The 16,057-nt window shown below is 57.2% G+C and overlaps 1 protein-coding gene across 2 annotated transcripts in view; it reads left to right on the forward strand.

The window, feature by feature from the left end:
• The window catches only part of LRRK1 (leucine rich repeat kinase 1), a 55,143-nt gene extending 40,294 nt beyond the window's left edge, over positions 1 to 14,849 (forward strand). The window contains exons 23-34 of one of the 2 annotated variants that reach the window (XM_070400305.1): positions 52 to 191; positions 1,450 to 1,699; positions 2,684 to 2,850; positions 3,542 to 3,739; positions 4,101 to 4,378; positions 5,138 to 5,332; positions 6,484 to 6,635; positions 7,469 to 7,586; positions 8,386 to 8,502; positions 10,789 to 11,609; positions 12,445 to 12,546; positions 13,023 to 14,849. In XM_070400305.1, the coding sequence (XP_070256406.1) occupies positions 52 to 191; positions 1,450 to 1,699; positions 2,684 to 2,850; positions 3,542 to 3,739; positions 4,101 to 4,378; positions 5,138 to 5,332; positions 6,484 to 6,635; positions 7,469 to 7,586; positions 8,386 to 8,502; positions 10,789 to 11,609; positions 12,445 to 12,546; positions 13,023 to 13,200 (2,716 nt within the window). In that variant the 3' untranslated portion in view covers positions 13,201 to 14,849. Of the gene's footprint in view, positions 1 to 51; positions 192 to 1,449; positions 1,700 to 2,683; positions 2,851 to 3,541; positions 3,740 to 4,100; positions 4,379 to 5,137; positions 5,333 to 6,483; positions 6,636 to 7,468; positions 7,587 to 8,385; positions 8,524 to 10,788; positions 11,610 to 12,444; positions 12,547 to 13,022 lie in introns of both variants that reach the window. The other variant, XM_070400304.1, reaches the window with a different exon arrangement.
• Positions 14,850 to 16,057: the final 1,208 nt, after the last annotated feature.

Genomic DNA, 16,057 nt, shown 5'->3' on the forward strand with positions numbered 1-16,057 from the left:
AGGGCCCTGACGGTCCGACTACCGTGGCCTCCTCCTTGTCTCTGGTGACAGCGTGGAGTCCTCGGACGTGAACTGGAAGAAGAAGAAGAGCGGAGGGATCAAAATCATCTGCCAGTCGGAAGTGAGGGACTTCTCCGCCATGGCCTTCATCACCGACCATGTCAACTCCCTGATCGATCAGTGGTTTCCCGGTAAGAGAACGTTTGTTTGTTTTAATATTTTTTAAATGATTTGAGAGAGGAAGGGAGACGGGGAGAGAGAAGCATCCATGATGAGAGAGAAGCATGGATCGGCTGCCTCCTGCACGCCCCCTGCTGGGGATCGAGCCCGCAACCGTCCTGACCTGACCGGGAATCGAACTGTGAGCTCCTGGTTCATAGGTCGATGCTGAACCACTGAGCCACGCCAAGGGAACGAAGAGGAAGTTCTTGGACCCCGTCTTTATTCGTGTTAGTGTAGCACCCTTGAACAACGTGGGTTTGAACCGTGGGGGTCCACTCATATGCCAGTATTTTTTGTTGTTGTTGTTCACCCAAGCATATTTTTCCATTTATTTTTAGAGAGAGTGGAAGGGGAGAGACAGAGAGAGAGAAACATCGATGTGAGAGAGACACACTGATTGGTTGCCTCCCACACAAAGACCCGACCGGGGCTGGGGATCGAGCCTGCAACTGAGGTACGTGCCCTTGAGCGGAATCGAACCTTCAGTCCACGGGCCAACGCTCTATCCACTGAGCCACACCAACTAGGGCTGGGGATCCCGCCGATGGAGCCACACCCGCCATGACCCCCCTCCCCCTTCCCTGCCTGTCCCCCACCCCGCAATCCCACAGGGGCTCCACCACCCACACGGCCCTTTCCAAACCCTTTGACTGTCCACCCAAAGAAAATACTCTTTGAAGTGACGGTTCAGCCCTCTGTTTGTTTTGCTCCGGGAACAGACACGGAACCACGGGGTGTTCTCCAGGGAGGAGGCCACAGGGCAACACTGGGCCGCCTCCTCCTAGGAGCCCTCCCCTTCCCTCTGAAGGCTGGTGGCTGAGCGAGCAGAGAGTGGGTGTGAGCCCAGCCGGTGTGGCTCAGTGGTTGAGCATCGCCCTATGAACCAGGAGGTCTCAGTTCGATTCCCAGTCAGGGCACAGGCCTGGGTTGCGGGCTCGATCCCCAGTGAGGGGCGTGCCGGAGTCAGCCGGTCCATGATTCTCTCTCCTCATTGATGTTTCTCTCTCTCTCTCCCTCTCCCTTCCTCTCTGAAATCAATAAAAATATTTTTTAAGAAGGAACCTAAGTGCAATAGTCACTTTTCAGGCACATTCTGGGGGCTGACAAGAACACACAGACCCCCCTTCCGGGAAGGCCCCCCACCAGGCCGGGTTTGAAGGTGCTGCCCGGGGACCCCTCCCTGCAGCCGCCGCCCTCTGAGCTGTCCCCCACTCTGTCCCCACTTAGCCCTGACGGCCACGGAGAGCGACGGGACGCCCCTCATGGAGCAATACGTGCCCTGCCCCGTCTGCGAGACCTCCTGGGCCCAGCACGCCGACCCCGGCGAGAAGGCGGAGGGCGTGCAGTACTTCGACATGGAGGACTGCGTGCTGACGGCCATCGAGCGGGACTTCATCGCCTGCCCCAGGCACCCCGACCTCCCCGTGCCCCTCCAGGAGCTGGTGCCCGAGCTGTTCATGACCGACTTCCCGGCCAGGTAGGCTGCCCTGGCTGCTGGCGGCTACTGCAGCCACCGCCTCCCGCCCGGTCCCAGGGGACTTTTAGTTACTTATTTATTTTTTGGTTAATTCTTACCCAGGGATATTTTTCCATTAATTTTATTTTTTTTTTAAATATATTTTATTGATTTTTCACAGAGAGGAAGGGAGAGAGATAGAGAGAGTTAGAAACATCGATCAGCTGCCTCCTGCACATCCCCCACCAGGGATGTGCCCGCAACCCAGGTACATGCCCCTGACCGAAATCGAACCCGGGACCTCTCAGTCCGCAGGCTGACACTCTATCCACTGAGCCAAACCGGTTTCGGCTGATTTTATTTTTAATATATTTTATTGATTTTTTACAGAGAGGAAGGGAGAGGGATAGAGAGTTAGAAACATCGATGAGAGAGAAACATCGATCAGCTGCCTCCTGCACACCCCCCACCGGGGATGTGCCCGCAACCAAGGTACATGCCCTTGACCGGAATCGAACCTGGGACCTTTCAGTCGGCAGGCCGACGCTCTATCCACTGAGCCAAACCGGTCAGGCCCATTGATTTTTTTTTTAATGTATTTTTATTGATGTCAGAGAGGAAAGGAGAGGGAGAGTGAGTGAGTGAGAGAGAAACATTCATGATGAGAAAGAACCATGGATCGGCTGCCTCCTGCACACCCCCTACTGGGGATGGAGCCTGCAACCCAGGCCTGTGCTCTGACCAGGAATCGAACCGTGACTTCCTGGTTCCTAGATCGACGCTCAACCACTGGGCCACGCCTGCTGGGCTGCGGCGTGGTTCCTAAATGGGGTCCTTGTCCAGGGGTTGCGGGGCCCGCCGGTCTGAGCAGGATCCAGGGTCCAGCACATGTTCTCCGGGAACTTCAGCTGTGGCCCAACCCCGCCCGCAAGGCGCCACCCTCGTCCCCTGGGCGCTCGGGCCGGTGGGCGCCTGTTCTGACCGGAGCCACCACGTCCCCCGCAGGCTCTTCCTGGAGAACAGCGAGCTGGAGCACAGCGAGGACGAGAGCAGCGTCCTGGGCCAGGGCGGCAGCGGCACCATCATCTACCGTGCCCGCTACCAGGGCCGGCCCGTGGCGGTGAAGCGCTTCCAGATCAAGAAGTTCAAGAACTTCGCTAACGTCCCAGCCGGTGAGCAGGGCCCTGCCTCCTTGCTTTTCTTCTTCTTCTTCTTTTCTTTAATACATATACACTTCTTAAAATTGATTTCAGAGAGAGAGAAACATCAACCAGGAGAGAGAATCATGGATCGGCCGCCTCCTGCACGCCCCCTACTGTGGGTGGAGCCCGAGACCGGGGCCTGTGCCCTGACCGGGAGTGGAACCACGCAGGCCGGGCGGTGTCATTTCTGTGCAGACGTGAGCTCCTCCGCTTAACACCCAGCGCGGGTCCTGGGAGCCTCTCACCACCGGGCGGCTGAAGGTCACCTGGGCCACTGCCCCTGGCTTGCCATGGTCACCTTGGTTGTCCTAATAGTCACTGGCCCTCTTGGTAGAAAAATTAGGGCCGTAGAACAATACAAAGAAAGCGGGTCCAAGAGGAAGAGACTAACTTGTAACTTTGTGATGAGAATGTGACTTTCCAAAGCATATAGCCCGGCCGGTGTGGTTCCGAGAGGTCATGGTTCGATTCCCGGTCGGGGCACATGCCTGGGTTGTGTGCTCGATCCCCAGTAGGGGGCGTGCAGGAGGCAGCCGATCCATGATTCTCTCTCATCTTTGATGTTTCTGTCTCTCCCTCTCCCTTCCTCTCTGAAATCAATTAAAAAAAATTTTTTTTTGAATAATATGCGTGTGAACTGACGCCGTGCCGCCCCCTGCAGACACCATGCTGAGGCACCTGCGGGCCACGGACGCCATGAAGAACTTCTCGGAGTTCCGGCAGGAGGCCAGCATGCTGCACGCCCTGCAGCACCCCTGCATCGTGTCCCTCATCGGCATCAGCATCCACCCGCTCTGCTTCGCCCTGGAGCTCGCCCCGCTGGGCAGCCTCAACACCGTGCTGTCCGAGAACGCCAAAGGTGCCCGCCGCTCCCGAACCTTCCATGGGGGGAGGCGGGGGGGTGAGGGGTGGCTGCTTCTGGGAGGCCCGAGAGTCCGTGGCTGGCCGGGCTGGTGTGGCTCCGTGGCTGAGCGTCAACCTATGAACCTGGAGGTCATGGTTCGATTCCTGGTCAAGGGCACAGGCCCAGGTTGCAGGCTCGATCCCCAGTGTGGGGCATACAGGAGGCAGCCGATCAAGGATTCTCTCTCCTTAATGATCTCTCTCTCTCCCCCTTCCTCTCTGAAAGCAATTAAAAATGTATTTTTAAAATGAATAAATGAAAAAAGAAAGGAGGACAGTCGTGCTGATGATCGTCTGATGTGTCTTTCTTTGCAAAGATTCTTCGTTCATGCCCCTGGGCCACATGCTCACCCAGAAGACGGCCTACCAGATCGCCGCGGGCCTGGCCTACCTGCACAAGAAAAACATCATCTTCTGTGACCTGAAGTCCGACAACATCCTGGTCTGGTCCCTGGACGTCAAGGAGCACGTGAACATCAAGCTGTCGGACTACGGCATCTCCAGGCAGTCCTTTCACGAGGGCGCCCTGGGCGTGGAGGGCACGCCCGGCTACCAGGCCCCGGAGATCAGGCCGCGCATCGTGTACGATGAGAAGGTACCCAGCTCAGGACCCCGGGCCCGTGTCAGGCAAGCCATGGGTGGGTGGATGGATGGATGGATGGATGAGTGATAGATGGATGGACAGATGAGTGATAGATAGATGGACAGATGGATGATGGATGGGTGGTTGGATGGATGATGGATGGAGGCGTGGGTGGGTGGATGATGGATGGGTGGGCAGGTGGATGGATGGATGGGTGGGCGGGTGGTTGGATAGATGTAGAGATGGATGATGGATGGAGGGGTGGATGGGACAGATGGATGATGGGTGGATGGATGGGTGGGTGGATGGATATATAGAGAGATGGATGATGATGGGTGGACGGATGATGGATGGGTGGGCGGGTGGATGGATAGATGGAGAGATGGATGATGGGTGGATGGATGGATGGATGGATGGATGGATGGACGGATGGATGATGGGTGGATGGATGGATGGATGAGTAGGCTGGAGGATGGATAGAAAAAAGGATGAGGAATGGGCAATGTAAGTGGGTGGAGGAAGGAAGTACAGATGGACAGACTGGAAGGTGGATGGATAAAGGGATAGAAGGATGGAGTCGGGTGGTTCGTCATACGTTTGGGCAGGTGCGGAGAGGTGGATGATGGGTGGATGGATGGGTGAGTGCCTCCCTTTGCACAGGGCCCCTGATCTCCTCGCCTAAAGGCACCTCCCTTCTCCGTCCACCTGAGGGCCAGCCTGCAAGAGCGGCTGGGTCCAGGGGGAGACCTGACTCGCCTGCCTCCCCGCCAGGTAGACATGTTCTCCTACGGGATGGTGCTCTACGAGCTGCTGTCGGGACAGCGGCCCGCGCTCGGCCACCACCAGCTGCAGATCGCCAAGAAGCTGTCCAAGGGCATCCGCCCGGTGCTGGGGCAGCCGGAGGAGGTGCAGTTCCATCGGCTGCAGGCGCTCATGATGGAGTGCTGGGACACGAAGCCCGAGAAGGTACCCGGAGCGCAGGGCCTGGCGCCCAGCACCTCCGGCCGCTGTGGTGGATGGAGGCTGTGGGTCTCCTGGGGCCCCATAGAGCCACTCCCCGCTGCTCACCTCTTCCAGAAAGAGGTCTCTACTGCTCCTCAGACATTCCGATCAGAGCTGTGGGGTGTGTATCACTCTGAGGACCCGTGAGCTTGCTTTTCCTCCCAGCGTCTGTGTAGCATCATCATGCGGGTAAAGCGTGTCCGCCCCTGGATGGCGAGGCGGTCCCCGTGCAGGAGCAGGGGACGTAGGTGGCTCCTTGGAGAGTAACGGGGAGCAAGCAGGTTTGCTCAAGAGAAACAGGAGCCTCATTGTCTTTTTAAAGCCAGTGGCTGTCCGTTCGGTGTGGCTCAGCCGTCAGGGCACAGGCCCGGGTTGCAGGCTCGATCCTCAGTAGGAGGCGGGCAGGAGGCAGCCGATCCATGATTCTCTCTCAGCCTTGATGTTTCTGTCTCTCCCTCTCCCTTCCTCTCTGACATCAATAATCATATTTCATGACTAGATAATCAATACAGCGAGTTGTTTCAGAAAAGGCCAGTGGTTTCAAGTTTAAACCGCACGGATCACTTCAGAAAGTGCGAGTGTGAAGTGTTGGCAGTAAATGAGGTCTGAGAACATTTCTTGACAAGATTCAATGATTCCGCACTCCTAGGATGAGGGGGCTTAATATCAGAGGTTAGACTAACCTGGTCACTGGAGTTCTAGTTGCCATGGACAACGGTGACCCAGATGCCTCGGAGGGTCTGCTTCTGGTGTCTGTTTTGTTCTCTTGTTTCAGTTGAGTCTTGTGTTGTTTTTTTAATTGATTTTAGAAAGGAAGGAAGAGGGAGAGAGAGAGATAGGAACATCAATAGTGAGAGAGAATCATCCATCTGCTGCCTCCTGCTCGCCCCGTAACCCGGGCATGTGCCCCTGACCAGAATGGAACCCAGGACGCTTCAGTCCGCAGGCTGACGCTCTATCCACTGAGCCGAACCGGCCAGGGCTCAGTTGAGCCTTGAATGAGTAGATTCCACTCCTTCCTCCCTGGTTCAAGACGGTGGGTTTCCTGGGCAGAATGGGCACCTGTCTGGTTTAGAGTGACCCTGCTCTCGGCCACGGCGGCCTCTCTCCCTTAGCGACCGCTGGCCCTGTCCGTGGTGAGCCAGATGAAGGACCCGACCTTCGCGACCTTCATGTACCAGCTGCCCTGTGGGAAGCAGACCGCCTTCTTTTCGTCCCAGAGCCAGGAGTACATGGTGGTGTTCTGGGATGGCAAGGAGGAGTCCAGGTAAGGCCTTGAGGCTTGCCACACCCTGCTGGTGTCAGAGGGGGGGGGGCGACCGTGGCATCGGGGGGCAGTCGGGGGTGACCACAGTGAGAGATGGTTGGTGCATAATGGGTTGGAAGCCCGATGGAGACTCCTCAAGAGAGAAAACTGCCCCGGCCGGTGTGGCTCAGTTGATTGAGCAGCATCCCATGAACCAAAAGGTCTCCGGTTTGATTCCCGGTCAGGGTACACGGCCAGGTTTTGGGCTCCATCCTTGGTTGGGGCATGCGAGAGTGCGGGAGGTGGGTGATCAATGTTTCGCTCTCGCATTGATGTTTCTCTCTCTCTCCCATTGTCTCTCTCTTGAAAAAAAAAAAATCAATAAAAACATATTTTAGCCCTGGCCAGTTTGGCTCAGTGGATAGAGTGTCGGCCTGCAGACCGAAGCGTCCCAGGTTCTATTCCGGTCAAGGGCACATGCCTGGGTTGCGGGCTTGATCCCCAGTAGGAGGCGTACAGGAGGCAGCTGATCAATGATTGATCTCTCATCATTGATGTTTCTCTCCCTCTCCCTTCCTCTCTGAAATTAATAAAAATATATATTTTTTTAAAAAGTATATTTTTTAAAAAAAGAAAGAAAACTGAGCCCACACATATAGACATGCACATAGAGATTAAGAGAGAAGCAAAGAAGCCTGGCCGGTGTGGCTCAGTGTTTGAGCATCAACCCATGAACCCGGAGGTCTGGTTCCGCCCATCACCGATTCTCCTCCATGGTTGCCACAGGCCAGGCCGGGATGAGGGAGGCGGCCCCGGGCCCCCTGAGCTGACCACACCGTCGCCGCCCCTTGCAGGAACTACACGGTGGTGAACACGGAGAAGGGCCTCCTGGAAGTGCAGAAGATGGGCTGCCCAGGCATGAGGCTCAGCTGCCAGATCAAAGTCCAGAACTCTCTGTGGACGGCCACAGAGGTACCCCCCACCTCTCCACCCTCACCCCCCGACCCCCCACCCCCTCCAGGGCTCTCGTCAGGCTGGCAACCCCGGGAGCCAGATCTACCACCTCTAAATACAGGACACTGGGCCCAGCAGGCTCAGTAGTTAAGCCTCGACCTAGGAACCAGGAGGTCACGGTTCCATTCCTGGTCAGGGCACATGCCCGGGTTGCAGGCTCGATCTCCAGTATGGGGCGTGCAGGAGGCAGCCGACCCATGATTCTCTCTCATCATGGATGTTTCTCTCTCTCCCTTCCTCTCTGAAATTAATAAAAAAATATATTTGAAAAAAAGAAAGTTGGCCCTGCCCGGCTTGGCTCAGTGGATAGAGTGTCAGCCTGCGGATTGAAGGGTCCCAGGTTCGATTCCAGCCAAGGGCACATGCCTGGGTTGCAGGCTTGATCCCCAGTGGGGGGCGTGCAGGAGGCAGCCAATCAGTGATTCTCTCTCATCATTGATGTTTCTATCTCTCTCTTCTCCCTTCCTCTCTGAAATCAATAAAGAAATATATTTTAAAAAAAAAAGGAAGTGGGTGCCTCAGACCCCAACTGTGGTTTTCTCTGGGGAGCAGATGATGGGCAATTTCACTTTTCTTCTTTAGACAACCCTGTCGCTTTCAAAGTTTCTACAAAGGACAGAGACGCGACAACAAGTCACCAAAGAGCCTTTAGACATGTTCCTCTCTAAGGCCCGGAGGGTTTGCGAGGCGGAGCGGGCCCCGTAGGGACGTCCGGCCCGTGTCCGCCGGGTCTCACGCCGCCCGTCTGCCTCTGCAGGACCAGAAGATCTACATCTACAGCCTCAAGGGTATGTGCCCCTTAAACGCGCCGCAGCGGGCCTTGGACACGCCGGCCGTGGTCACCTGCTTCCTGGCGGTGCCTGTGTTGAAGAAGGTGAGGTGTGGGCGGGGGAAGGTGAGTGCACAGGGGCTGGCTCTCCCTGCAGGTTCTTTAGGGGGCGGAGGTGGGGGGAGAGAGCAGAGCCACACCCTCCTGGACCGCCAAGCCCAGGTCACTGTCAGCCTTAACCCAGGAGACTGGGCCGTCCTCAAGGCCCTTCCTGTGGGGGAAAACCCACGTGACCAGTAAGACTAAGGGCTCAGTGGACAGCTGTCCATGCAAATACCACAGCCCTGGATTTTGGCCAAATGCTTTGATACTAGTACATATCCTAGAGGCCCAGTGCATGGATGGATTCATGCACCGGTGGGGTCCCTCGGCCCGGCCTGCAGGGATCAGGCCGAAACCAGCTCTCCGACATCCCCCGAGGGGACCCGGATTGCGAGAGGGCAGGTTGGCCAAAGGACCACACTGGTGCACAATCGGGGCCGGGGAGGGACCGAGGGAGGGCTCCAGGGCGTGTCCGGCCTGTCTCGCCCAGTCCCTATCGGCCAGACCCCAGCAGCAAGTAAACCTACCCGTCGGAGCATCTACCCCCTGGTGGTCAGTGCGTGTCATAGCGAATGGTCGAATGAACGATCGGACACTTAGCGTATTAGGTTTTTATTATATAGGATATTTATTTAGTTTTAAGTTTGCTGTTTTTATTTTTTTATTTAATTACATTTTTTATTGTTGATAGTATTACAGATATCTCCCATTTCCCACACATATATATATATATTATTGATTTCAGAGAAGAAGGGAGCAAGAGAGAGAGAGAGAGAGAGAAACCTCAATGATGAGAGAGAATCATGGATCGGCTGCCTCCTGCACGCCCCCTGCTGGGATCGAGTCCGCAACCCAGGCATGTGCCCTGAAGGGTCTCTTCCACTCTTTCTTAAAAAGAAGAAAAATAACTGTGTTGGTGGTCATGATCTAATGTCAGTTTTCCCATCTGTGAAATGGGCATAGAGAGAGACTGTGAAAAGGATCTCAGTACCTAGAGCTCCAGGCCATGGTGCTGGGTGAACACAAACTTATTCGTACTTTCCAAGGGTTCCGAAATATATTATGCTCTCTGCCCTCCACCCGACACAGGTTCATTTCTTTATAAAAAAAAAGTCTGAACTCAGCCTTAGAGTCATTTATGACGGTGGCCCCGCGGGCGAGGCAGGGGCAGCTCGGGCCCCAAGTGCCGGAGAATAGGACACAAAGCGTCATTTAAGGACACGGCTGGCCGGAGCCCCCGAGCCAGGGCACCACCGCCCGCACGACCAGAGGGAATAAAGCCGGCTCTGTGCAGAGCCTCCCTGCCCGGGTACCTGCCCTCGGAGGCCGCGGACGGGACGGCAGACCCCTGCATTCTTGCACGCGCTCACACCCAGCCGGCCTGGCGCTCGCTGCCCTGGCTGGGGCCTGCGCCGGGGCTCAATAGAGACACAGCTCCCGTTGGCCTGGGCTGCGACCTGCCCTAAAACCCTGTGAGGATTTCGATAGACATCCTTTTTTTAAAAAAATATATTTTATTGATTTTTTACAGAGAGGCAGGGAGAGGGATAGAGAGTTAGAAACATCGATGAGAGAGAAATATGATCAGCTGCTTCCTGCACACCCCCTACTGGGAATGTGCCCACAACCAAGGCACATGTTCTTGACCGGAATCGAACCTGGGACCTTCCAGTCCGCAGGCCGACGCTCTATCCACTGAGCCAAACCAGTTAGGGCAATAGACATCCTTTTTGTTGTTGTTCATCTTCACCTTCTTTTTCTTTTTTTTTGTTTTTTTTTAAATATATTTTTATTGATTTCAGAGAGGGAGAGAGAGAAACCTCAATGATGAGAGAGAATCATGGATCGGCTGCCTCCTGTACGTCCCCTACTGGGGATCGAGCCCGCAACCCAAGCATGTGCCTTGACTGGGATTCGAACCAGCTACCTCTTGGTTCATTCGTTGGTGCTTAATCATTGAGCCACACCAGCTGGGCTGCCTGGGCTGCTTTCTTTCCTAAAACCCTGATGAAGGATTTCGATAAATGTTCTTTTTAAAAAAATATATTTTTATTGATTTCAGAGAGGAAGGGAGAGGGAGAGAGACAGAGAGAAACATCAATGATGAGAATCCTGAATCAGCCGCCTCCTGCATGCCCCCTACTGGGGATCGAGCTCACAACCCAGGCATGTGCCTTGACTGGGATTCGAACCCTGACCTTCCGGCTCATAGATTGACGCTCAACCCCTGAGCCCTGCCGGCCAGGCACCCCTGCCTTTTCAAGACCCCTTTTCCTGTCCTCCTGGCAGAATTCCTTCCTGGTGCTGGCGGGCCTGGCGGACGGGCTGGTGGCAGCGTTCCCCGTGGTGCGGGGCGCCCCCGAGGACAGCTGCTCCTACCTGTGCTCGCACACGGCCAACAGGTCCAAGTTCAGCATCCCGGATGAGGACGTGCGGCAGAACCCCTACCCCGTGACGGCCATGGAGGTGGTGAACAGCGGGTCCGAGGTCTGGTACAGCAACGGGCCGGGCCTGCTGGTCATCGACTGCGCCGGCCTGGACATCAGCCGGCGGCTGGAGCCCTACGCGGCCCCGTCGGCGGTCACCTCGCTCGTGTGCAGCTCGGACTGCGGGGGCGAGGAGGTGGTCTGGTGCCTGGACGACAGGGCCAACCTCTTGGTCATGTACCACTCGGCCACCTACCAGCTGTGCGCCCGCTACTTCTGCGGGGACCCGAACCCTGGGAGGGACGTGTTTCCCGTGCGCCCCTCGGGCCTGGAGCCGCCGGACGGCCCCGTGGCCAGCAGGCAGGAGCCCGAGGTGGACTCCATCGCCGACGTGAGCATCATGTACAGCAAGGAGCTGGGCACGCAGATCCTGACGCACCAGGACTCGCTGACCGACTACTGCTCCATGTCGTCATACTCCTCGCAGCGGGCCCCCCTGTCCCCGGACAGTTCCTCCAGCGTCCTCTTCTCCACCGACGGGGAGGGCTCGGACCGGCTGCTGGAGCCCACGGCCGGTTCCGACAGGTCCGAGCAGGAGCTGAGCCCCGTGGACGGCGAGGCGTTCAGCCAGCACCTGCAGGCCGTGAAGGTCCTGGCTGTGAAGGACGTCATCTGGGTGCCCAGGTAGGTCTCCCTGCGGCGGGGGGGTGCGAGCTTGGGGGTGCCCGTCTCCCGCTCTGACTTTGGGGGCGGAGTGACGGAAGCTTGGGGACACTGTGGCCATCCATAGGCGCTGCGCCCCCTGTTCTGAAACTGGGAGCAATCTGTTTGTTTTCAAAGATACTTTTATTGATTTCAGAGAGGGAAGGGAGAGGGAGAGAAACATCAATGATGAGAGAGAATCATGATCGGCTGCCTCCTGCACGCCCCCTACTGGGGGTCGAGCCCACAATCCCGGGCCTGTGCCCTGACCAGGAATCGAACCCAGTACCCTTCAGTCTGAAGGCCAACGCTCTAACCACTGAGTAAAACCAGTCAGGGCACTAGCTGTATTGTGGTGTGTTTTTTTTTTAATTTTTTTTAAAATTGATTTCAGAGCGGGGAGAGAGAAACATCAATTATAAGGTGAGAGAGAATCATGGACCGGCTGCCTCCTGCACACCCCTCACTGGGGATGGAGCCCACAATCCGGGCCTGTGCCCTGACCGGGAATCGAACCATGACCTCCTAGTTCATAGGTCGACGCTCAACCACTGAGCCACACCGGCCGGGCTGGAGCAATCTCATTGGCAGAGCCGAGAAGGGCTGTGCTAGCTGAGGGCACCGTGGTCAAGTGCGATCGGGTTTCCTGCTGGGAAAGTGCCTGTGGGCTCCGCTCCGGTGCCCCCTGTGCCACCCAGTCCATTAGCAGAAACCCCTCGTTTGTTGCCCTGCCGCCTGCGCGCCCTGCCAGCTCCGCTTCCCCTGGCGGGCCCGGCCCCGGACAAAGCGCTTCCCCTCGCGGGTTCTGGTTTCGCAGGCGCGGAGGAGATGTTATCGTCATCGGCCTGGAGCGGGACGCGGGCGCCCAGCGGGGCCGAGTCATCGCCGTCTTGAAAGCCCGAGAGCTGACGTCAAGAGGGTAAGACTGGACGGCTCTCACTCCCCAGGCTGGGGCTGGGGGGGTGGGGGGACCGAGGCCCCCTGCCCCGTCCCTGCACAGCGGCCATCCGTCTGAGAGTAGATGAGAGAAACCAGTGATGAGAGAGAATCACGGACCGGCTGCCTCCTGCAGGCCGCCTACTGGAGATCGAGCCTACAACCCGGGCCTGTGCCCTGATCGGGAATCGAACCGTGACCTCCCGGTTCACAGGTCGACGCTCAACCACTGAGCCACACGGGCCAGCCTTGCACATCTTGCGATGGGTAGGCCTCTGCCCGCAGGCTGCACCCCCAGGGAGAAGCAGGGCACCGAAGCACATGGGTGGGGCCCGGCCGGCGTGCCCCCGTTCCCCCCTAGGCCACGCTCTGGCCTCCCGAGACGGTACAGGGCGAGGGGCCCGGCCTGACCCCGTGGGCACCCCGTGGGTGTTCTCAGACCCCGTCCCCTCTCCGCAGGGCTCTGGTGGATGCGGCCGTGGTGGCCAAGGACACCGTCGTGTGTGGCTTCGAGGACGAAAGCAGCGAGTGGTGCCTGGCCGTGTGGCGGGGCTGGGGCACCCGGGAGTTTGACGTCTTCTTCCAGGCCTACGAGGAGCTGGGCCGGCTGGAGGCCTGCGGGCGCAAGAGGAGGTAGCGCCCGCCCGAGGAAGGAGCATCCCTCGGGCCTGGCTGGCCCAGGCCTGCGGGCTGCCCCCTCCCCCTGCCGCCACAGCCCTCCTCGGCGGACCCAGAAGAGAAACCGAGTTCTCCCACGAACGGCTTGCTGCTAAGAAGTGCTGAGACGTCCCCGCCCCAGCCCTGGCCTGTGTGGCTCAGTGGACAGAGCGTGTCGGGCCTGCAGACGGAAGGGTCCGGGTTCGATTCCGACTCAGGGCACGTACCTCGGTGGCAGGCCCTGGTCGGGGCGCGTGCAGGAGGCAGCCCATCGATGTGTTTCTTTCACATCGATGTCTCTCTCTGTCTCTCCCTCTCTCTCTAAAAATCGATGGGAAAAATATCCGCGGGTGAGGATTCACCAAAAAAAAAAAAAAGGAAAATGAAGCCCCCACCCCAGCAATGGTTTCGGGGTTCTCTGCTTCTCCAGGGCAGTCACCTGGATACCCCCATCCCCCATGGTTGCTTTTACAGCCCAGGGGACCATGCTTTCGCTTCCAGGAGAAGAAGGGGCTTCTGGTCTGGGCCCGGACACAAAAGAAGGGGGGCTGGGCCTCTCGGCATCCAGAGCCAGGGATGGAATTACACGAGCTGCTCTCCATCGGGAGGCATTTCGGGGCAGAGCAGGAGGCGCGTTGTGACCCCTTCCCCTCCCCCTGGTGCCCCCCCCCCTTCTAAGTCCATTTCACAAGCTCCCCAGTCCCCCAGGCCTGGGGCCCTGCTAGGGGAAGCTGCCTGCGATCATGTGTCTGCAGCTCAGCAAAGTCTGTGTCAGAAACTCCTAGAAGGACCCTCGGGGAGCGAAGCTGTGGCCCAATCTGGGGAATGAATAAATGTCTTGAAGGGGCCCCCACCCGTCCCCCGGGAAAGCCAAGCGCTGGCCCAGCCCGGCTCAGCCTTGCCTGGTACCTTCCTCTTCTGCCGACAAAAGGATCCAGCGGCAGGACTTGGAGAAAGGGCCTGTGTTTACGGTTTTGTCCAATCAGCTGGGGCGCAGCTGCCGCCCCAGCCCCATTCTGTTTGCACAGAACAATCTTGTTTACCGTTTGGCCAAACGGCGGGCTTGCGTGGGCCGCGGGGCCCCTGGTTGAGCAATTGCATCCTATGGGGTTTATGGCAAATGACGCGTTTGCTAAATCAACATGGACCACATGCACCAGGCCCCGCAGGGGAGGAGACCTGAGATGGCCAAGGGGCGTTTATGGGCGCACCCGCGGGCACGTGCACAGGGATCCCCGTGGTTTCCCAGGTAACCATCCGAGGCTGCTTAAACCCAGGACGAGAGCGTGGACGTGCAGTCCATCACGCTCCCCATTCAGGTTGTTCATCTTTTTTCCAAAGTTTAATTATGAAAATCAAACTAGAGATTTGTGGGGTGTGCGGGCCCATGGGAACTCCTTTTATCTGAAAGTAAACTGACTCCCAAGAAAGAAGGCTGGCCCTGGCCGGTGTGGTTCAGTGGCTAGAGTGGCGGCCTGTGGACCGAAGGGTCCCAGGTTCGATTCCGGTCAGGGCACATTCCTGGGTTGCAGGTTTGATCCCCAGTAGGGGGCGTGCAGGAGGCAGCCGATCCGTGACTCAGTCTCATCCTTGATGTTTCTCTTCCTCTCCCTACCTCTCTGAGATCAATAAAAATATATATTAAAAACAAAAAAAAGAATGAAGGCTTGGTCGTCTCTGTAGAGCTCTTGGAATAGCAGCCTAGGTTGCCCCCACCCGGACCCACTCCCTTCCTGGGGCAAAATGGTTCCGCCCCCCAAGCCGGCTGCCCCCATAGGAGTTTGGGGGGGAAGGGGGCGCAGAAACAGCCAATCTGTCCGTCTCCCTGCTTCTGTTTACTGGCCAAGGTGGCTGAGGATCTGTGCGTCCTGCCAGTTCTCCCCCCGACCGGCTCCTTAGCAGGATCCCTCACTGGGAACCCCTCACCTCACCCCAGACCCCCACAGAGGCCTTGTAAACCCCCCAATGCAAATGGGGTTCTGTCCTTTCCCCAACCCAAATCTGCTCCCCCCCCACATCACCTGCGGCCAGACTGCTATGCCCACGGGGCCCTCACAATCCAATCCCAGTCTGCCTTTCCCACGTGGGTCCCTCCTGGTCCTGAGCCTAACCCTGACCTTGACCCTGACCCCTCCAGGGCCAAGCTGCCCTGAGGAATGGCCTCCAAGCGCCAGCTTAGGGAAGAACTTCATCCCAAAAGTTAGAAACCACACAGGACATGGCGAATGCACCTGACTCTAAAAGTAAGAAACGTACATGGGAAAATGATCTCCAAGGTCAAAAAAATGGAGAGTCAGCTTGGAAGAAAATAAAAAAATAAAAAAGATCTTTGCGACAAGTGAGAGACAAATGGCTCACTTACCTTGTATACAAAGAGTTTGTACCGCCTGGCTGGTGTGGCTCAGTGGTTGAGCGTTGACCTGTGAGCAAAGAGATCATGGTTAGGATTCCCAGTCTGGGCACATGCCCATCCCCAGTGGGGGGGCCTGCAGGAGGCAGCCGGTCAATGATTCTCATCATTGATATTTCTCCCTCTCTCCCTTCCTCTCTGAAATCAATAAAAATATATTTTTAAGAAATACAAGAGCTTCTCTCCCTCCCTGGAGTCCAGGGGAGGAGGGGCGCTGATGCTGGTCTCTGTACCCCATTCCTAGGGTGCCCCCCACAACCAATTTCACTAGATTCTCAGGAGCAGTTCCCTCACCCGCAGCCAGGGGGCGCCCCCACCCTCCTGCCTGGCCCAGCCTGGACAAGACCAAGACGGGGGAAATGGATGTCCTAGGCCTCCTGGCATCCGAGAAGAGCTTGTGGGCTTGATGAGTTTACTTTGCTGAGTA

Source organism: Myotis yumanensis, unplaced genomic scaffold (genome assembly GCF_028538775.1).
Source record: "Myotis yumanensis isolate MYYU_CA2020_CCGP unplaced genomic scaffold, mMyoYum1.0.hap1 SCAF_20, whole genome shotgun sequence".
In the NCBI taxonomy this organism is placed as follows: domain Eukaryota; kingdom Metazoa; phylum Chordata; class Mammalia; order Chiroptera; family Vespertilionidae; genus Myotis; species Myotis yumanensis.